This window comes from Neovison vison, chromosome 12 (assembly GCF_020171115.1).
Source record: "Neovison vison isolate M4711 chromosome 12, ASM_NN_V1, whole genome shotgun sequence".
Lineage (NCBI taxonomy): Eukaryota > Metazoa > Chordata > Mammalia > Carnivora > Mustelidae > Neogale > Neogale vison.
Window position 1 is genome coordinate 107475030 of NC_058102.1, and position 23366 is coordinate 107498395.

General features: G+C 38.6%; 1 protein-coding gene across 1 annotated transcript in view; it reads right to left on the reverse strand.

Moving 5' to 3' along the window:
• The window catches only part of CACNA2D4 (calcium voltage-gated channel auxiliary subunit alpha2delta 4), a 106741-nt gene that overhangs the window by 83198 nt on the left and 177 nt on the right, over positions 1–23366 (reverse strand). The window contains exons 2-4 of the mRNA XM_044228122.1: positions 16339–16398; positions 14848–15010; positions 14366–14497 (exon numbers count right to left, since the gene is read on the reverse strand). Coding sequence (XP_044084057.1) covers positions 14366–14497; positions 14848–15010; positions 16339–16398 — 355 coding nt within the window. The remainder of the gene's footprint in view (positions 1–14365; positions 14498–14847; positions 15011–16338; positions 16399–23366) is intronic.

Here is a 23366-nt window from a genome sequence, read left to right on the forward strand (position 1 = left end):
GCCACATTCCTACAGCAGCATGATTGTGAGCAATCTGATCCTTAGAACAGTAATGAGGAGGGAGAATTGAGTCTGAAATTTTTGGCTCTGAACCAAAACCTTAGAAGAGTATTTTAGTGGTCTTGCTAGGGGTATCTTCAACTCCAAGAAGAGATAGAAATGGTCCTCTGGAGGGGAAGCTTGTCTCTTAAAGTGGCATGGACTCACAAGCAAAGATTATTAAGTACATGATAAACAAGCAGTGTGAGTGAGAGGCAGCAGAAGCAAGAACCATTAGATGTAGCCTTTCAGGGATTACATGTGTTTGAATTACAGATACAAGGTATAGGATAGCTGTGTCAGAGAAATCACGAGGAAGAATATATAACAAGAAGTGGTTAGGAACAAAGAAACAGCCTTCAGAATATGGAACATTCAGAAATGAAAAAAAAATTAAGTTGAAAAAATACATAATGGATTATTCATAGATAAAGAGAAAATGCATGCATTTGAAGGATTCATCCAGAGGCTAGAGTCAAAAGGGCTAATATGTGTCTGGCTGGTGTTGCAGAAAGAGAAAAAGGAGAGCACAAGGAAGGACAATGGCCACAAAGCTGGTGTCAGCATATTATAGGACTGACAAACAGTCCAAATCCATAGACCTAGTAATCACAGTGTATCCCAGGCAGGTTAAATAAGATATCCGCATGTGGACACACAGTAGTGAAACCGCACAACTCCGAAGGTAAATAAATAAATAAATAAATAAATAAATACCTTGAAAAAAGCCAGAAAAGCTAGAATACTTACAAAGGAACAGCAGTTAAACTGATAGCAGATCTTTCAACATCACTGGAAGTCAGAAGACAATGGAAACACAGTTTTAAGGTGTTGAGAGAAAATAATTGCTAATTTAGAAATGCATTCCCAGCAAAAACAATCATTAAAGAATACATCAGTGTTGATGGAGAGCAACAGTGTTGTTTGCTGACATCTGTTTGGGAGTTTCTAGTTCCTCTGTGCTGTTATTTATTGCAAACCATTTCTCAGGGGGGTGTCATTAAATGCAGGCTTAGTCACTCATCTCCAAAAAAAAAAAAAAAAAAAAAAAGACTTTGCCTTTTTTCTTTTTAAATAAGATAACAACAGGAAATGATTGGTGTAACTCATAAAAATTTTTTAAAATGAGGACTTTAAAAGCCAAACAAAACAATAAAATGAGGATAAAACAAAATGTTTGCAGATTAACAAAGCTGGAGCAGTTTACCACCCAGAGACCTACTGGAAGGGAACATTTGGAGGATTTACTTCAGTAAATGTGGGAAAGGATCTTGGAAAGACAGCTTGAGATGCATGAAGGTGAGCAAATAAAATAGTAAACAAAGGTTAATTCAAAATAAGCAATATTTGTCTCAAGTAACAGTAATAGTATCTAACTTGTGGGAATAAAAAAAGGGAAATGTTAGATGACAATGGAATGGAAATCAAGGTGATAGAAGGAGAGGTAAGCGCAAGAGTCCCAAAGCCCTTTTGTGACTGGAAGGAGAGTAGAGATATTATTTAATTTTAACATCTCGTGTTAGTATGCCTGATGAAATTGCACGGGTAATTACTAAAAATAAAACCAGAAGGAAAATTTCCAAACTGATAGAAAAATAGAGAAGTAATGAGGAAAGGGGTTATTTATCAAACATTTAATCACTGAAAAAGACAAACAAGGATAAAGAAACAGAAATAGAAGAACAAGCAAAAATTTTAGAAATCATACAATGGCATGTTTAACTATATCAATACAATAAATGTAAATGTGTTTAACTTGCCAGCCAGTAAAAGAGATTGTCAGTTTGGATGAAAACTGAAAAGCTATGCACTATTTTCAAGAGATAGGTCTAAAACAAAACAACGTGGAAGGATGGAAGTAAAAGAAGGCAATAAATATACATCACTCAAATACTAACCAAAAGCTAGTATCACTCTATGGGTATCAGACAAAACAGACTTACAATAGAAAGTGCCATGGGGCTAGTGTAGGTCAAACAGCACAGATAGAGAAATCAGCAAATATATAGGAAATTTAAACAATACAATTAACAAACTTGATCTAACAACATACACAGAATTTTTCATCCAACAATTAGAGCACACAAATTCTTTTCAAGCACACATGGAATATTTATAAAACTTGATGACATACTTGACGCATCTCAACTAATTTCACATAATCAGTACCACACATGCCAGGTTCTCTGACTGCAAATAAACTGAATTAGAAATTTATAATGAAAAGATAAATATAATTGAATATATTTGGAAATTTTAGAACACACTTTTAAACAACTAAAAGATCAAAGAAGAAATCACAGGGAAACTAAAAAAAGTTTAGAAGCAAATGGTAATTTAAACAACTACCATGACACCAAAAACTCAGGCAATGACTTTGGTGTATCAAATCAATAAAGTGGAAAGAGACCCATAGAATGGGAGAAAATATTTGCCAACTATTTATCTGATAAGAGGTTAATATCCATCAAACATAAAGAACTACAGCTCAAGAACCACAAAAGCAAGCCGTCCAATTCAAAAATAGGCAAAAGAGTAGGCGAGGTGCAAGATGATGGAGGAGTAGGAGACCTAAGTTTCATCTGGTCCCAGGAATTCAGATAGATAGTTATCAAACCATTCTGAACACCTACAAACTTAATAGGAAATCAGAGGGAAAGATAGCAGCAATTCGATGAACATAAAAGCAACCACTTTCTGGAAGGTAGGATGTGCGGAGAAGTGAATCTGAGGTGATGTAAGGAAAGAGAGACTGCTGGGGGAGGGGCCAGTTCCTGGCAAGTGGTAGAGCAGCAGAGCACAAAATCGGAACTTTTGGAAGTCTGCTCCACTCAGGGATGTCGATCCAGAGGCTAAGTGGGGGGTGGAGCCCTTATGGGCACAGTGTGGCCTCAGGATCCACAGGGTCACAGAAAGACCAGGGGTTCCTGAGTATGGCAGAGCTCCCAGGTATCAGAGTGGGGCAGCCCAGGACAGAGATAGAGTTGAGCAGAGGGCTCTCAGCTCGGGGTTACCTTAAACCATGATCGGAGGCACAGTCGGGCCACGCTGCTCTTTGGGCAGGGACCCGACGAGCAGCACATCTGGGGAGACTCATCCACCAGCAGGAGTAGTGTGGAAGTGCGTGGCAGGAATCAACTGGGTTTGGAGACTCCAAATGGGGCTGTGCACCAGAGACAGAAATGCTTGGTCACCGACTGGGTGAGCTGAAGGTGTGGCCAGAGACCAGGGAGACAGGCATGATTGACTGCTTTTCTCTGAGGGCTCACTGAAGAGGGGAATCCCTGAAACTCTCAATTCCTCTGGGGCTGGAGATTAGGAGGTCGCCATTTTCATTCTCGTGCTCTAAAGCTGTATGGAAAGCATTCAGGGAACGAAAGCTCCCGAGAGTGAACCCAAACAGATTACTTAGCCTGGACCCTGACAAGGGTGGTGTAATTCCGCCTCGGGCAAAGACATTTAAGAATCACTGCAACAGGCCCCTCCCTCAGAAGATCAGCAAGAATGTCCAGCCAAGACTAAGTTCACTGATCAATGAGAACCGTGGAGCTGCAGAGCTAGAGGCTTGTAGCACATAGACTTCATGGCTTTTTCCCCATGACTCTTTAGTTTTCCAGGTAAATTTTTAAAACTTTCATTAATTATGGGGTGCCTGGGTGGCTCAGTTGTTAAATGGCTGACTTCAGCTTGGATCATGATCCTGAGGTCCTGAAATTGAGCCCCTTGTTGGGCCCCCTGCTCAGCAGGGAGCCTGCTTCTCCCTCCCCTACTCCCCCTGCTTGTGTTCCCTCTCTCTCTCTGTGTCAAATAAATACATAAAATCTTTAAAAATAAAATAAATTTTCATTATTTTTTCCTATTTTTTCTTAATTTTTCTTCTCTCCTATTTTAACCAAATCTTATCTTTTCAATACCTTTTTAAAAATCTTTTTTTAATTTTCATTTTTATAGCTATATTCTATTCCTTCTTTGTATTTAACCTTATTTTTTATATACATATAAGTTTTTCTTTCTTCAAAATTTTGGGATACAGTTTCTTCTAACAGACCAAAATATACCCTAAATCTAGTGAATGGTTTTGTTCTAGTCTCCAGCTTGGTCACATTCTCTACTTAAAAAAAAAAAATTCTTTCTTTTTTCAACCAAATTCTTATCAATTTCTTTTAAAAAATCTTTTTAAATTTTCATCTTCACGTCATATTCCATCCCTTCATTGTATTTATCCTTATTTTTGTATATATTTTGTATATATGTAAGTTTTTCTTTCTTTAAAAATTTGGGAGGCAGAATCTTCTAACAGATGAAAACACAACCAAAATCAAGTGTGTAGGTCTGTTCTATTCACCAGCCTAATCATATATTGGTTTTTTCCCTCCCCCCCACCCCTGTTTTGGGTCTCTTCTGATTTGTTTAGTGGATATTTTTTCTGAGGTTATTGTTACCCTTTCAGCATTTTTTTCTCTCATTCACCTATTCTTCTCCGGACAAGATGACAAGGTGGAAAAACTCACCTCAAAGAAAAAAAACAAGAGGCAGTACTGATAGAATTAGACATCAGAACTATTGTTCAGAATGACTATTATAAAGATGCTAGCTGGGCTTGAAAAAATCATAGAAGATACCGGAGAATCCCTTTCTGGAGAAATAAATGAACTAAAATCTAACCAAGTTGAACTTAAAACAAAACAAAACAAAACAAAACTATTAATGCAGTGTAATAAGAAATGGAGGCTCTTACTGCTAGGATAAATGAGGCAGAAGAGAGAATAAGTGATATAAAAGACCAAATGACGGAGAATAAAGAAGCTGAGAAAAAGAGAAATAAACAACTACTGGGCCATGAGGGGAGAATTTGAGAGATAAGTGATACTATAAATTGAAACTATATTAGAATAATTGGGATCCCAAAAGAAAAAGAAAGAAAGGGGCAGAAGGTATATTGCAGCAAATTATAGCAGAGAACTTCCCTAATTTGGGGAAGAAAACAGGCATCAAAATCCAGGAAGGCAAAGAGAACTCCCCTCAAAATCAACAAACATAAGTCCACACCCCATCATAGTAAAACTTACAAGTCTCAGAGATTATAAACAGAAAATTCTGAAAGCAGCTCAGGACAAGAGGTCTATAACCTACAATGGTAGAAATATTAGATTGGCAGCAGATGAATCCACAGAGACCTGGAGGGCCAGAAAAGACTGGCATTATATATTCAGAGCACTAAATGAGAAAAAAATATGCAGCCAAGAATACTATATCCAGCTTGGCTCTCATTGAAAATAGAAGGAGAGATAAAAAGCTTCCAGGACAAACAAAAAATTAAGTATTTGCAGACACCAAACCAGCCCTACAGGGAATATTGAAAGTGGTCCTCTAAGCAAAGAGAGAGCCTAAAAGTAACATAGACCAGAAAGGAACAGAGACAATATACAGTAACAGTCACCTTACAGGCAATACAATGGCACTAAACTCTTATCTTTAAATAGTTACCCTGAATGTAAATGGGCTAAATGCCCCAATCAAAAGACACAGGGTATCAGAGTAGATAAAAAACCAAAACCCATCAATATGCTGTCTACAAGAAACTCATTTTAGAACCAAAAACACCTCCAGATTTAAAGTGAGGGGGTGGAAAAGAATTTACCATGCTAATGGACATCAAAAGAAAGCTGGGATGACAATCCTTATATCAGACAACTAGATTTTAAGCCAAAGGCTATAATAAGAGATGAGGAAGGACACTATATCATACTTAAAGGGTCTTTCCAATAAGAAGATCTAACAATTTTAAATATCTATGCCCCTAACATGGGAGTGCCAACTATATAAACCAATTAAAAAAAATCAAAGAAAAACATTGACAATAATACAATAATAGAGGGGACTTTAAGAGCCCCTCACTGAAATGGACAGATTATCTAAGCATAAGATCAACAAGGAAATAAAGGCTTTAAATGACACACTGGACCAGATGGACATCACAGATATAGTCAGAACATTCCATCCCAAAGCAAAAGAATACAAATTCTTCTCTAATGCACATGGAACATTCTCCAGAATAGATCACATTCTGGGTCACAAATCAGGTCTCAACTGGCACCAAAAGATTTATATCATCCCCTGAATATTTTCAGACCATAATACTTTGAAACTAGAATGCAACCACAAGAGGAAAGTTGAAAGAACTCAAATATATAGAGACTAAAGACCATCATACTAAGAATGAATGGGTCAATCAGGAAATTAAAGAAAAACTTAAAAAATTCATGGGAACAAATGAAAATGAAAGCACAACTGTTCAAAATCTTTGGGATGCACCAAAGGCAGTCCTGAGAGGAAAGTATATAGCACAACATGCCTTTCTCAAGAAACAAGACAGGTCTCAAATACACAACCTAACCCTACACCAAAAGGAGATGGAGAAAGAACAGCAAATAAAGCCTAAACCCAGCAGAAGATGAGAAATAATAAAGATCAGAGCAGAAATCAATGAAATAGAAACCCAAAGAACAGTAGAACAAATCAACAAAACTAGGAGCTTATTCTTTGAAAGAATTAATAAGATTGATACTCCCCTGGCCAGACTTACCAAAAGGAAAAGAGAAAGGACAAAATTAATACAATCATGAATGAAAGAGGAGAGATTACAACCAATACCAAGGAAATATAATTGTAAGAACATATTATGAGCAATTATACATGAGCAAATTTGACAGTATGGAAGAAATGGATTCCCAGAGATGTAAAATCTACCAAACTTGATCCAGGAAGAAATAGAAAACCTGAAACAGACCCATAACCAGTAAAGAGATTGAAGCAGTCATCAAAAATCTCCCAAAAAACAAGAGACCAGGGTCAGAAAGCTTCCCAAACATTTAAAGAAGAATTAGTACCTATTCTTCTGAAACTGTTCCAAAAAACAGAAATGGAAGGAAAACTTACAAACTCATTTTATGAGGCCAGAATTACCTTGATCCCAAAACCAGACAAAGACCCCATCAAAAAGGAGGATTATAGACCAATGTCCCTGATGAACATGGATGCAAAAATTCCACCGATAGGATCCAACAGTACATTAAAAGGATTATTCACCATTACCAAGTGGGATTTATTCCTGGGCTACAAGTTTGGCTCAACATCTGCAAATCAATCGATGTGATATAACCCATTAATAAAAGAAAGAACAAGAACCATATGATACTCTCAATAGATGCTGAAAAAACATTTGACAAAGTACAGCATCCTTTATTGATCAAAACTCTTCACAGGGTAGGGATAGAGGGTACATACCTCAATATCATAAAAGCCATCTATGAAAAACCCATAGCTAATATAATTCTCAATAGGAAAAAACTGAGAGCTTTTCTCCTAAGGTCAGCAACATGGCAGGACTGTCCACTATCACCACTGCTATTCAACATAGTATTAGAAGTTCTAGCCTCAGTAATCAGACAACAAAAAGAAATAAAAGGCATCTGAATTGGCAAAGAAGAAGTAAAACTCTTACTCTTTGCTGATGATATAATACTTTATGTGGAAAACCCAAAAGACTCCACTCCAAAACTGCTAGAACTCATACAGGAATTCAGAAAATTGTCAGAATATAAAATTAATGCACAGAAATCGGTTGTATTTCTATACACCAACAACACCAACAAGACAGAAGAAAGAGAAATTAAAGAGTCAATCCCATTTACAATTGCACTCCAAACCATAAGATACCTGGGAATAAATCTACCCAAAGAGACAAAGAATCTATACTCAGAAAACTATAGAGTACTCATGAAAGAAATTGAGGAAGATACAAAGACATGGAAAAATGTTCCATGCCCTTGGATTGGAAGAACAAATATTGTGAAAATGTCTATGCTACCTAGAGCAATGTAAACATTTAAAGCAATCTCTATCAAAATACCATCAACTTTTTTCAAAGAAATGAAACAAATAATCCTAAAATTTATAAGAAATCAGAAAAGACAACAAATAGCCAGAGGAAGGTTGAAAAAGAAAACCAAAGTTGGCAGCATCACAATTTCATACTTCAAGCTCTATTACAAAGCTGTAATCATCAAGACAGTATAGTACTGGCAGAAAAACAGACATGTAGATCAATGGAACAGAATAGAGAGCCCAGAAATGGACCCTCAACTCTATTGTCAACTAATCTTCTTTAGAGCAGGAGAGAATGTCCAATGGAAAAAAGACAGTCTCTTCAACAAATGGTGTTGGAAGAATTGAACAGCCATATGCAGAAGAATGAAACTGGACCATTTCCTTACACCACACACAAAAATAGACTCAAAATGGTTGAAAGACCTCAATGTGAGACAGGAATCCATCAAAATCCTTGAAGACAGCACAGGCAGCAACCTTTTTGACCTCAGCCGCAGCAACATTTTCCTAGAAACATCACCAAAGGCAAGGGAAGCAAGGGCAAAAATGAACTATTGGGACTTCATCAAGATCAAAATCTTGTGCACAGCAAAGGAAACAGTGAACAAACCCAAAAGACAACCAACAGAATGGGAGAAAATATTCGCAAATAACATATCAGATAAAGGGCTAGTATCCAAAATCTATAAAGAACTTATCAAACTCAACACCAAAGAACAAAAAGTCCAATCAAGAAATGGGCAAAGGGGGGTGCCTGGGTGGCTCAGAGGGTTAAGCCTCTGTCTTCAGCTCAGGTCATGATCTCAGGGTCTTGGGATTGAGCCCCGCATTGGGCTCTCTGCTCAGTGGGGGGTCTGCTTCCTCCTCTCTCTCTGCCTGCCTCTCTATCTACTTGTGATCTCTGTCTATCAAATAAATAAATAAAATCTTAAAAAAAAAGAAATGGGCAAAAGACCTAAACAGACATTTCTGCAAAGAAACATCTGAATGGCCAACAGACACATGAAAAAGTGTTCCACATTACTCGGCATCAGGGAAATACAAATCAAAACCACAGTGAGTTACCACCTCACATCAGTCAGAATGGCTAAAATTAATCAGTCAGGAAACGACAGGTATTGGCGAGGATGTGGAGAAAGGGAGGAACCCTCCTACAATACTTTTTTGCCTAGGTCTCCTTAGGCAAGGCAACAAAAGCAAAAATTAAATGGGACTACATCAAACTAAAAAAAATTTGCAGTAAAGGAATCTGTCAACAAAGTAAAAGGCAACCTACTGAATGGAAGAAAATATTTGCAAATGATACATACAAGAAGGAGTTGATATTAAAAATATATTTAAAAAAGTCATACAACTCACAACAAAAAAACAAACAACTTGATTAAAAATGGGCAGAGGGGGCTCCTGGGTGGCTCAGTGGGTTGGACCTCTGCCTTCAGCTTAGCTCATGGTCTCAGGGTCCTGGGATCGAGCCCCATGTCAGGCTCTCTGCTCAGTGGGGAGCCTGCTTCCCCGTCCCTCTCTCTCTGACTGCCTCTCTGCCTACTTGTGATCTCTGTCTGTCAAATAAATAAATAAAATCTTTAAAAAAAATGTGCAAAGAATCCGAATAGACCTTTTTCTAAAGAAGATGTGGAGATGGTCAACCAACACATGAAACGATGCTCAGTGTCACTCATCATCAGGGAAATGCAAATCAAGCCATGGTGAGATACCACCTCACACCTGTCAGAATGGCTATTATCAAAAAGACAAGAAATAACAAGTGCTGCCAAGAATGAGGAGAAAAGGAGCCCTTGTGCACTATTGATGGAAATGTAAATTGGTGCAGGCCTTACCAAAAACAGTATGGGGGATGCTAAAAAAATTAAATAGAACTGCCACACAATCCAGCAATTCCACTTCTGGATATTTGTTTGAGGAAAATAAAATCACTCATCTGAAAAGATAAATGCAGCCCTATGTTTCCTGCAGTACTAACATACTAGCAAAACATGGAAGCGACATAAGTTCATAAGTTCATTGAAAAATGAATGGATAAAGAAGCTGTGAGATATCTGTATCTATATCTGTATCTATATCTATATCTATACACACACAGTGGAATGTTGCTCAGCCATAAAAAAAAACAACAACAACAGCGAAATCTTGCCATTTACAATAACATGGATGGAGCTAGAGAGTATTAGGCTAAGTGAATAAGTCAGACAAAAACAAATACCATATGTGTGGAATCTAATAAGTAAATGAGCAGACAAAACAAAACAGAAACAGACTCACAGATTCAGAGAACAAACTGGTGGTTGATGGAGGTGAGGGGTTGGGAAATGGGCAAAGGTGGTGAAGAGGATTAAGAGATAAACACTTCTAGTTATAACATAAATAAGTCACAGGGATGTAATGTACCACATAGGGTATATAACATAGGGTCAATAATGTAATGTAATGTAATGATGTAATATACAACATAGGGTCAATAATACTGTAATAATTGTTCAGTCACAGAGGGTAATGAGCTCTTGAGGTGAACATTTTGTAATGTATAAAAAAAATTGAAGCACTATGTTATATGCCTGAAACTAACATAATAGGTATATCATTTATCAAATAATTGATAATATATCAATTATCATTCTAATTTAAAAGTTAGGGTGATAAATTTTATGTTATATGTATTTTACTATAATTTAAAAAATTTAGAAACCATTCCTAATGAGAGACAGCAAAAGCGGAGCTTCTAGGTCCAAAGTCTCATTAAAAACATTTACTTTTGGGGCACCTAGGTGGCTCAGTGGGTTAAAGCCTCTGCCTTCGGCTCGGGTCATGATCCTAGGGTCCTGGGATTGAGCCCCACATCGGGCTCTCTGCTCAGCAGGGAGCCTGCCTCCCCCAGCCCCCGTGTCTGCCTCTCTGCCTACTTGTGATCTCTATCAAATAAATAAATAAAAATCTTTTAAAAAACACAAAACCTTTTACTTTAGTAACAAAGAAAGGCTAAAAGTTAAAGCTAAGTGTACAATTTAATAAGTTGGAAAGAAGAACAGCAGATAGATCCAAGGAAAAGGAGAAGAGAAGCTAAGGGGGTGCCTGGGTGGTTTAGTGGGTTAAGCCTCTGCCTTTGGCTCAGGTCATGGTCTCAGGGTCCTGAGATCAAGCCCCACATCGGGCTCTCTGCTCAGCATGGAGTCTTCTCCCCCCTCTCTCTCCACCTGCTTCCCCCTCTCCGCCTGCTTCTCTGCCTACTTGTGATCTCTCTCTCTGTCACTCTCTCTGTCAAATTAATTAATTAATTAATTAATTAATCTTTAAAAAAAAAAAAGAAGAAGAAGAGGAGCTAAGTTCAGAACTGAAACAGGTGACATGGAGAACAAAGAAGCCATAGAGAGTAGTCCATGAAGACAAAAGATGATTCCTGAGACAGACTAACAAAACAGAGAACCCAGTGGTGCAATGATTAAAAAAAAAAATGAGTAATACTATGAATAAGAACAGGAAATAATTATAGATACAGCAGAGATTAAAAAGATAATAGAATAATAGCTTCCTGAAAATAGTTTTGAAAACTCAAGACAAGATAGATGGAATCTTAGAAAAGGTATTTTACCAAATTAAGAAGGAATAGAAAGCTTTATTAGGCCCATAAGCATAAATTCCTTGAAGTGGTAATTTAAAATCTTCCCATAAAGAAAACATTAGGCTTATATTTTTTTAAAAGGATTTTATTTATTTATTTGACAGAGCGAGACACAGTGACAGAGGACACAAGCAGGGGGAGTACGGGTGTGGGAAGCAGGCTTCCCACTGAGCAGGGAGCCCAAGTGGAATTTGATCCCAGAACCCTAGGATCATGACCTGAGCCAAAGGCAGACACTTAACTAACTGAACCACCCAGACACCCCAAGCCTATATGGTTTTATAGATGAATCCTTACAAGCTTTTAAGGAAAACATCACTCTAACTTATTTAAAGACTTCCAAAAACCAGAAAAAGGGACTAGTTCCCAGTTTATTCTATGAAGCTAGTATAATTTTGAAAACCAGACAAAGACAGTACTAGAAAAAGAAATTACAAGACCATTTTACTCAAAAAGTCCTGAATAAGAAGTTAGTAAACTAGGGGCACCTGGGTGGCTCAGTGGGTTAAGCCTCTGCCTTCAGCTCAGATCATGAACTCAGGGTCCTAGAATCGAGCCCCGCATCAGGGGGGTCTCTGCTCAACAGGGAGCCTCCTCCTCTCTCTGTGCCTGCCTCTCTGCCTACATGTGATCTTTGTCTGTCAAATAAATAAATAAAATCTTTCAAAAAAAATACTAGTAAACTAAATCCAATAACGCATAAAAGACTAATTTGCTATGATCAAGTTAGGTTTTCATAAAACCGTAAAGACAGATTAACATTAAGAAAGGGAACCGACAGAAGACATAATAGCCATTTCACAGAAGAAGAAAAACATACAACAAATGACATAGGAAGAAAGAGATGCTCAACTTCTAAGCGATGGAAGAAACAGTGTCAGACCACAGTGAAATACCATTTTGTACTAAAGTGTTATTAACAAAAATGGTTAACATTTCACAATACCCAGTGTTTGAGAAAATGTGCATCCACAGAACCTTTTATTCACGGCTGGTCAGATTATAACTACTGCAAGCATTTAAAAACAATTTTGCACTCTCTTGCCATGGCTGAACAGTCCTGTACCTTAGGACCTAAAAATTCCATCCCTAGGTACATGCTCAAGAGCAGCTCTTATAATGTGTCTGGGGACATATGCATAAGATATGTTCATAGCAACCCTGTTCTTAAAAGCAAACAAAACAAAACAAAAAACAAACAAACAAAAAAAGAAATAAAAAACAAACAAAAAACCAGAAGAAAAACAAACTGCAAACAACCCAGACAGGATCAGGAGGATGAATGAACTGATATATTGGCACTCAAGAATATGATACAGGAACAAAAATGACAAAGTAAAAATATATGTAACAACCCAGATGAATGTTGCTAGTACATTACTGAATAAAAAAGTATGCTCTGAAAGTCCATACATAAAACCAGTTTAATAAATTTCAAAAATGAGCTAAACAAAACAATGCATTTTTGAGGACGTGTGTGTGTGTGTGTGTGTGTGTGTGTGTGTAAATATGAGATAAGACTAAATAACTAAGCAGACGGCCAAAAAATTCAAATGGATGTTAAGTTCAAAGTGTAGGATAGCTCTTACCTGGTCATTGGGAGGGTGGGATTGCGGGAAAGTTGGGGGGCCAAGGGCAGATCAGAGGAGGAGCATATTAAGTAGAGAGAGGTTTGGTAACATTCTAGTTTTTGCATCGGTCATGTATATACAAGCATCTCTTCTAAACAAATTAAAAATAAGATAAATAGAAATAGGCCTGCCTGGACTCATAGGAACAGTGTACCATGGTCAAGGATTATGATCAACCCAATACAGTCCACCTGAGGGCTGACATGTATCTATAAATGTGGATGTGGATGTGAGAAATTGCCCCCTTCTTTGCAGACTATAACTGGACGGTGTTATTTGCACACAAGTTGATGTCTCTGGAAGCCCTGGTGTGGCAGAAATACTTGTGGAAATTCTACCCTGAAGAAGGCCCCATGGACATGTGAGTTGACTTCAAGCACTTGAAGGGCTGTTACATGGAAGGGGGATGAGCTTGCTCATCGAGGCTCAGGAGAGCAGAAAAGAACCAGCGACTGGTTGTGGATTCAGGCAGAGAGATAAGGGCATGCTAACAACAGGAACCCTGTGGGTTCTAAGATCCCCGTGTAGTCCTGCAGAGGAACTGGCTTTTCCAGCCTGGGAACACTAAAAATCCTTTAGCACGTTTCTGCTTTCCTGTCTCAGAAATGCAGGGCAACTTCAAGACTTTCCAGATAGTGTGCTAAAAATATAAAAATGGGTTGGAGTAAAATGCAAATGTTGTGGTAGATATTTCTGTTTCTTATTTTTATTGATGAACAAGGGAACTTTCCCCGTGTGGTCCATTTAGTTGGCCATTAATCACACAGTAACCTGTGACACTTTTTACATTGCCGTTGAGAACTTCAAGCGAGTATGCTCCACGTCTCCAATTAGGATGTAAACTTCTTAGGATCAAGACTTGTTTTATCTTATTTTTGAATTTTCCACAGTGCTTTTTATGGGACAAGAATTTAATGTGGGCATTTTGGGTCTGGTTACCATGGTGATTGATGGTGTCATTTGATTCATTCATTTATTTATTTAATAACTATTTATCATAAATGTGCTTCTCATGTTATAAAGGGTGTCAAAGTATGGTTTGGAGATGCTTTTGGATGGGGTGGGAGTTCATTCACTGGGGGCCTGAGTGCCAAGGTCCGTCTCCGATGCTCTATTGCCTTATTCCAAGAAAAGCCGAAAAGGCCACAGAGATGCCTTCCCATGGCCCTACCTGGATAGATCCTGAAGAATCCAGTGGAGCTGCCAAAATATTGCCAGGTCAGTGTTGGGTCTCTCCGGAAGTTCTCCACGAAAACAGGGTTCAAGGCTTCAGACATGTAGACGCCATTTAAAATGTCTGGGTCTAAAGGATGAGATTATAGAAGGAGCTGCCAGGGAAACTAAGTCACAAGCAACAGTGACCGGTTCTTCATCCACTGAACACACACACACACACACAGGCTGCAGTGATGCTGTTCACTGCTGCCTGCTACCTCACACTCAGATAGCCACACTCACACCCTCCAATCCAGCAACACTGAGCTTTCTCCCAGTCCAGACTGGTACAGAATCCCTTCTTCTTGTTCTCCTCGGTGAAGGAGGTTGGAGACTCAGTTTATACCCTTCATGGCTTCTCAGGAAATTGGAGGCATAGCGTTAAAACTCACAGTATAAGCTGTTCAGGGAGAGTGTCAGGTGGGGATGGGGAGCTACCTTTGTTGTACACGTTGGTGGGCAGCTGCACATTGCTGATGGAGGTGTTCACCATCAGGTTGCTGAAGTGTGTATTGGACTCGAGGATAAACTCAGCCCCCAGCTCCACGTAATCGCCGTTCTCGTCCCTCTCGTTGATCAGGACAGAGTTGTAATAGTCAAACTAGGAGCAGACAAGTGTGAGCAGGACAGACAGTGTGGACACAAGAGAGAGAGAAAAACAAATGGCACAGGTCAGAGGACTCAGACATGGGAGACAGGGTCAGAAGACTGACAGCGTCTATACCAGCAACAGCCGTGGACAACTCAGACAATGATCTGCATCACACATACAGACAATACATAGCCAGATATTGGAGTGCATGGTTGATTCACTTGGTTTTTGTTTTAAATAGTCTAGATTATTGCTTCAGTTTCCCACTCTGTAGAGCGTGATCTGAGCCAGAGATCTAAGGTGAGGTAAAGAGACAGAAGCAGCATCATGGGCACCACAATTTTTTTTTTCCTGTGTGGGGAGCTCCTAGAGACTTGGAACAGTGGGTTCTAGGAGGGGAAGGCTTCTCTCTTTAAGAAACGGCCTGTGGCCCCAGTGCCTCTTTGAGGAGTCATCAGTGTGATCTCTGGCTCTAACATGCAGTGTTGGGGGGGTCCACTTGGATGACCACACTTAGAGCCATAATCAGAGCCTCTTCCCCACTCCCTGCACACCACCTGGTTCAGATCTTGAACAGCCCTCTCAGGACACTCTACGTCCCACCCCATGCCACAACACTGCTGACAGCAAGGGACACAGATCCTGCTGTGTCCCTCCCTTGCTCAAACCCTTCAACATGTGCCATTCTGAGCTTAAGTGAGGTCAAATTCTTATCTGTCCACAGTTACTTTCCACTTCACCATCCCCTGGATACACAGAGCTGATTATTCACAATTTCCACAATCTTGTGTTTTCCAATTTCGGTGTCTTTTCTTTTCCTTCAGCTTCTCCATGCCTGTTCTGCTCAAATCCCCCGCAGCCTGAGGCTGGCCTGAAAGCCACCCTGTCTGCTGAAGCATCTAAGCCTCCACCCCTTCCCTTCTGTATTCTTGTAACTCTGTTTACCAACTCTCATGGGCTGGTTACATGCCATATGCTAGAATAATCTGGTCTATGAGCTTCTTGACTTTTTAATCTTTGCAGAGGCTAACCCACTGTGGTTGGGCAATACGTGTTTATGGAACGGGTGGACTGCTGCTCTGTGCCCTGCCCCCCAGGTCTTGATAGCTATCTCTCCTACCCGATCCATAAATCTCTTCTTAAAGACCAGAGAACATTTCAGAATTAACCTACTACTGTAGGTTCATACAAATCCTATGCACATCAAAAGACAGTGTGGGACCTCCCTTTGCCCACCCCTCCATATCTTGGACTCAGGTGACCCTGGCCCTTGGTTATGGTTCGGCCATTAGTCATTATACTCTCCCAGCAGCAGCTCTGGGAGCAGGCAGACTCACCACCAGAGACTCATTGAATTCATGGTTCAGGTCAGCCTCCTCAGCAGCCTCTACTAGATTCTGCAGGATGGGAACACAAAAGGGAGAATGAATGGACAAAACAAGTCCAGCAGGTATTCAGTAATTTCTCCTGCTAAGAATTTACCCAAGGGAACTGAAAAGAGGTACTCAAACACTAACTTGCACATAATTGTTTATAGCAGCTCTACTCACAATGGCCAAAACCTAATGCATATTACTCAATGAAAGCAGCCAGTCTGAAAAGGCTACGTCCTGCTCCAACTACATGACATTCTGGAAAAAGCAAAACTATAGAAAAAGGAAAAAGATCAGTAGTAGCCAGAGGTTTTGGGGGAGGGAGGGACGAATAGGCAGAAAACAGAGGACTTTTTAGGGCAGTGAAACTACTCTGCATGATCTATAATGTTGGATGCATGTGTCAAAACCCATAGAATGTACCACACCAAGAGTGAGCCCTCATGTAAACCTGGACTTTGGTTGATAATCATGTGATAATATAGGTTCATCAATTGTAACAAATGTATCACTCTGGTGGGAAGTGCTGATAGCTGGGGAGACTGTGTATTTGTGGGGGCAGGGGTATATGGAAACTCTGTACTTTCTTCCAAAACAAAGTCTAGGTGCGTTTGGTGGCTCAGTCAGTTAAGTGTCTGCCTTTGGCCTAGATCATGATCCCAGAGTCCTGGGATCGAGCCTCATATCAGTCTCTCTGCTCCAAGGGGAGTCTACTTCTCCATCTGGCAACCCGCCCCCCATGCTTGCACACATGCTCTCTCTCTTTCTCTGAAATAAATAAAATCTTTAAAAAAATAAAAAAATAAAGTCTATTAAAATGTGTGTGTATGTGTATGTACATATATTCACATATGTATCTATTCTACACACATACATACAAATATACATATTCAGTAGTCAAAAGACAGAAACAATCCAAATATTCATCAACTGATGAACATCCCCCAAAATGAGGGATACCCATAAATAGAAAAATTTTCAACCATAAAAATAAATGGAGTTCTGGTACATCTTAAGACATGATGAACCTTAAAAACATGAAGTGAAAGACTCCAGATATAAAAAGGTTACATATTGTATAACTCCACCTTTGTGAAATATCCAGAATGGAAAATCTATGGACAGAAAGCGGATTAGTGGTTACAAGAAATCAGAGGGGTAAGGAAATTGGAGTGACTGCTTAATGGGTTCAGGGTTTCTGTTTGGGAGTGATGAAAAGTTCTGGAACTAGATAGTGAAGATAGTTGCATGGAGTGTATCTAATGCCACTGAACTGTACACTTTAAAAATGGTTAAAATTGTAACTTAAATATTTATTTTATTTTATTTTATCTTATTTTTAGAGAGAGAGCATATGAGAGTATGAGCAAGGGAGGAGCAACAAAGGGAGAGGGAGAGAGATCTCAACCAGGCTCCATGACCAGCACAGAGCCCAAAGCCAGGCTTTATCTCATCACCCTAAGATCATCATCTCAGCCTAAACCAAGAGTTGGATGCTTAACTGACGGAGTCACCCAGGTTCCCCACTGGTAACTTTTGTATAATGTGTATTTACCACAACTTAAAAAAAGAAAAGAAAAAGGAAAGGATGCCAGCATTATAGAGCATCATGGGAAGTAAGGAAATTAAAGGAGACACAGATAATAGGAAGATCCTTTTTCATGGATTGGAAGAATTCATATTCTTTTAAAAATTAATATTGTTAAAATGACAGCACTACCCATTGGCCACAGCAACTTCTTTCATGACACGTCTCCAAAGGTAAGGGAAACAAAAACAAAAATGAACTTTTGGGATTTCATCAAAATAAAAACTTCTGCACAGCAAAGGAAACAGTCAACAAAACTAACAGGCAACCCTTGGACAGGGAAAAGATATTTGCAAATGACATTATAGATAAGGGGTTGTTATCCAAGATCTATAAAGAACTTCTCAAACTCAATACCCAAAAAAGAAATAATCAAGTCAAAAAATGGGCAGAAGACATCAACAGACACTTCTCCAAAGAAGACATACAAATGGCTAACAGACACATGAAAAAATATTCAACATCATTTCCCATCAGGGAAATTCAAATAAAAATCACATTGAGATACCATCTTACACCAGTTAGGATGGCAAAACTTAACAAGGCAGGAAATAACAAATGTTGGTGAGATTGTGGAGAAAGGGGAACCCTCTTACACTGTTGATAGGAATGCAAGTTGGTACAACCACTTCAGAAAACAGGAGGGAGTTTCCTCAAAAATTTAAAAATAGACCCACCCTACAATGCAGCAATTGCATTACTGGGTATTTACCCCAAAGATACAGATGTAGTGAAAAGAAGGGGCACATACACCACAATGTTCATAACAGTAAAGTCCACAATAGCCAAACTATGGAAGGAGCTGAGATACCCTTCAATAGATGAATGGATAAAGAAGACATGGTCCATATATACAATGGAATATTACTCAGTCAACAGAAAAGATAAATACCCAACATTTGCATCGACATGGCTGGAACTGGAAGGCATTATGCAAAGTGAAGTGAGTCAAGCAGAGAAAGACAATTAGCATATGGTTTCACTCATATGTGGAATATAAGGAATAACTCAGAGGACATTAGGGGAAGGAAGATAAAACTGAAGGAGAGGGAATCAGAGGGGGAGATAAACCATGAGAGACTATGGACTCTGGGAATCAAACTGAGGGTTTCAGAGGGGTAGGGGTGGGGGATGGGGTAGCGGGTGAAGGGTATTAAGGAGGGCATGTGTTGTGATGAGCCCTGGGTGTTACATGCAAATAATGAAACATGGAACATTACATCAAAAACTAATGATGTATTGACTGACTGACATAACAAAATAAATAAAAGAGGAATAATAATACCAAAAAAAAAGTCCAACTACACAAAGTGATCTATAAACTCAATGCAATCCCTATCAAAATTCCAAGGTCATTCTTTACAGAAATAGAAAAACTATTGTAAAATTTATATGGAACCACAGATGGCCTTGAGTAGCCAGAACAATCTTGGACAAGAAGAACAAAGCTAATTTCACATCACACTTTCCTGATTTCAAAATATATTACAAAGCTACAATAATCAAAGCAGTTGATATTGGCACAAAAACAGACATATAGACAAATAGAATAGAATGGAGCCCAGAAAGAAATCCATACATTTTACAATGAACTGATCTTTAAGGTGCTAAGTGCACACAATGGCAAAAACAAAAAACAAACAAACAAAAAACAGTCTCTTAAATAAATGGTATGAGGAAAACTAAATATTTACATGTAGAAGAATTAAATTGGGCCTTTATTACCACCAGATATGAAAATCAACTCAAAATAAACAACGAATCTTGGAACACTGAAAAAAAAATTAAATTAAAAAAATAAATAAAACATAAAAAAAGAAAAGACAATCAACTCAAAATAAATGAAAGACCTAAATGTAAGACCTGAAATTATAAAATTACTAGAAGAAAGCATAAAGAAAAAGCTTCTTGACACTGGTCTTTTTGTGGGGGCATATGATATCAAAACCACAGAGAACAAAAGCAAAATTAGAAATGAGATTGCATCATCCATTTCTGTTTTGCTTTCGTTGTCTGCATCAAACCAGAAATCTGCACACCAAAGGAAACAATCAACAGAGTGAACCTACAGTTGGGAAAATTGGAGACCTACATACAGAAGAATAAAACTGGACCTTTTTCTTACACTGTCCAGGAAAATAAACTCAAAATAGATCAAAGACCTAAATGTGAGACCTGAAACTACAAAATTCCTAGAAGAAAACACAAGGAGTAATTTCTCTGACACTGATCATAGAAACATTTTTCTAGATTTGTCTCTTCTGGCAAGGTAAACAAAAGTGAAATTAAACTTTTGGGACTATAGCAAAATGAAAGGCTTTTGCACACGAAAGAAACCAACAAAACAAAAGGCAACCTACTGAATGAGAGAAGGTATCTGCAAATGATATATCTGATAAGGAGTTAATATCCAAAATATACAAAGAATTCATACAATGCAACAGGGGAAAAAAAACCAGAATAATCCAATTAAAATGGGCAGAAGAACTGAATAGACATTTTTCTTTTCTTTTCTTTTTAAAAAAGATTTTATTTATTTGACAGAGAGACACACAGCAAAAAAGGGAGCATAAGCAGGGGGAGTGGGAAGGGAGAATCAGGTTTCCTGCTGAGCAGGGAGCCTGATGCAGGGCCCGATCCCTGGACCCAGGCATCATGACCTGAGCTGAAGGCAGACTCTTAATGACTGAACAACTCAGGCCCCCCTGACTAGACATTTTTCTAAAGAAGACATCCACATGGCCAACAGACACATTAAAAGATGCTCAACATCACTTATTATCAGGGAAGTGCAGACTAAAACTTCAATGAGATCTCTTTACACCTGTGAGAATGGCTAAACTCAAAAACACAAGAAATAACAAGTGTTGGTGAAGATATGAAGAAAAAATAACCCTCGTGCACTGCTGGTGGGAATGCAAACTGGTACAACCACCATGGAAAATAATATGGAGATTCTCAAAAAATTAAAAATAGAAGTAATGGATTATCCAGTAATTCCACTACTGGTGTTTACACAAAGAAAATAAAAGCACTAATTCAAAAAGATATATGCCTCCCTATGTTTATTGTAACATTACTTACAATAGCCAAGATAGAAACAACTCATTTGCTCATTGATAGATGAATGGAAAAAGATGTGGTGCATATATATTCTATTACATAGTAATATTAATAGTATTAATAGTAATATTCTATTTATTACTTCATTATATTCTTTTTTAATATTATTATATTTATAATATTCTTTTTTATATTTATTATATATTGTTTTTTATATTATTATATTTATTATATTCTATTTTATATATATGTTATATATACATGTTGTTGCAAATGGCAAGATTTCATTTTTTATTATGATTGAGTAATAGTCTATTTATAAAATAGATTCTATTTATGCAATTCTATTTATAAAAATAGAATATTATTCTATTTATAAAATAGAATATTACTATTCTATTTATTTATAAATTTAATTATAAATTTATTAATGTATAAATATATTTAATTATAAGTCTATATAATTTAATTATATAGATTATATAGAATTATATAGATTTTATATAGAATTATATAGATTTATAATTTAAAATTATATAAATTATATAATTTAATTATATAGTTATATAATTTAATTATATATCTATATAATTTAAAATCTATTTAATTATAAATTCTATTTATAAAATAGAATATTACTCAATCATAATAAAAAATGAAATCTTACCATTTGCAACAACATGTATGGACTTAGGGGTTGTAATTCCAAGTGAAATAAGTCAGAGAAAGACACATACCATATAAGTCCAGTCATATGTGGAATTTCAGAAACAAAACAAAGGAAAAAGAGACCAACCAAAAAACAGACTCTTAAATATAGAGAACAATCTGGTGGTCACCAGAGGGAAGGTGTGCAGGGGATGGACAACTATTATTAGAAAGATGTAAGATAACAAGTGAGGGTGTGGAGAAAAAGGAACCCTTGCATTGTCAATGGGAATGTAAATTGGTACCCCCACATGGAAAACAGTATGAAGGTTCCCCCAAAACTTAAAACAGAACTACCCTATAACCAGCAGTCCCACTTCTGGTTATATAGCCAAAGGGAATGAAATCAGAATCTCAAAAAGATATCTATGCTCCCATTTTCACTGAAGCATTATCCACAGGGCAAAGATAATTTTAGTGCTGCTTTGCAGGAAATTTCCCGATGGATGCCATGTAGAAGGGCCTGTGACTGAGGCCTCCATGGAACCCCCAGGCAGGAGTGGGGCCTGGTACTTGGAGACTGGCCAAGCAAACACTCTTTTCTTTTGGTTGGTTTCCTCAGTGGGAGCCATGGGAAAGACAGTGCAACTGGAGCCCCAGAGAGCCCAGAGCCCTTGTCTCTGGGAGTGCAGCAGAATTACTTTTGTTCTAGCACAAGGATCAGCACCCAAAGGGGTGCCCAATGTCTGTGCCCAGAGAGAGGTTTCAAAAAGCACCGTAGACAGAAGGAGGCAGACTGCCCGTGTCGGTTGTTTGTGAGATCAGTGTCCTCCCGCCATAGTCCAGGGTGGGCTCTCCAGTCCCCAAGTTATCATCTCTAATGCTACAATCCTTTTCCCCTAAGCTGTGGAAAAGAGGCTGCAAATTGTACCTTGTGGGAAAGAAGGCCCCAGAGACTCTGATGCTGATGCTTCCCAGAAAGTGGGTTCTGATGGGGAGGTGGGGAGCCAGGCAGGCGCACTGGGAAGACTGCAGTCTGCTCCCTCCCCAACCCCTGACCTTGGCCTCCCCTGCATGATCTACCATCCTAGCTCTGTCATTTTCCTGGTTCCCCCAAGGGAGTCCTTTTTGGGATAAGACTGGTCTTGGATGGTCAGATTTCTGGCTGGGTGGAGCAGGAACAATGTCTCTCCACCTAGCCAGGTCCCCAAAGATATTGGGGCAGGTCCTTCCTGCTCAGTGGATGTGCAATGTGGGAATCACCTGAACACGAGGCCCAGCACTGTAAGTACCTCTGGGATCTGGGTGGCCCTCAGAGAATGTGGGTGCCATGAAGGGTGGGCTGATATGCAGAAGAGGAGAGCATGGAGAGAGGAGAAAAGGAGAGAGAAGAAAAGGGAAAGGAGATGAAGAAGCTTGCTTTTTGAGCTCTCCATCCAGCTGTATTCCCTTCCACCCATTGGCCACTCATCCATCCACCCATTCATTCATCAGTTAGTGACCCCTAAAACTTTACTCTATACCTGCTCTGTGCCTGTCTCTGAATATGAGGTTGTGATGCAGAACCCCTCTTGACACTGTAAATTGATCCTATTGTATTGGACAAGGTTCCCTCAGGCAGAGTTCAAATTCCAGCCCCCACCTCTCTTCCCTTGATTCCCAACATTTTCTCCTTTACAAGGATCTTTTGGCT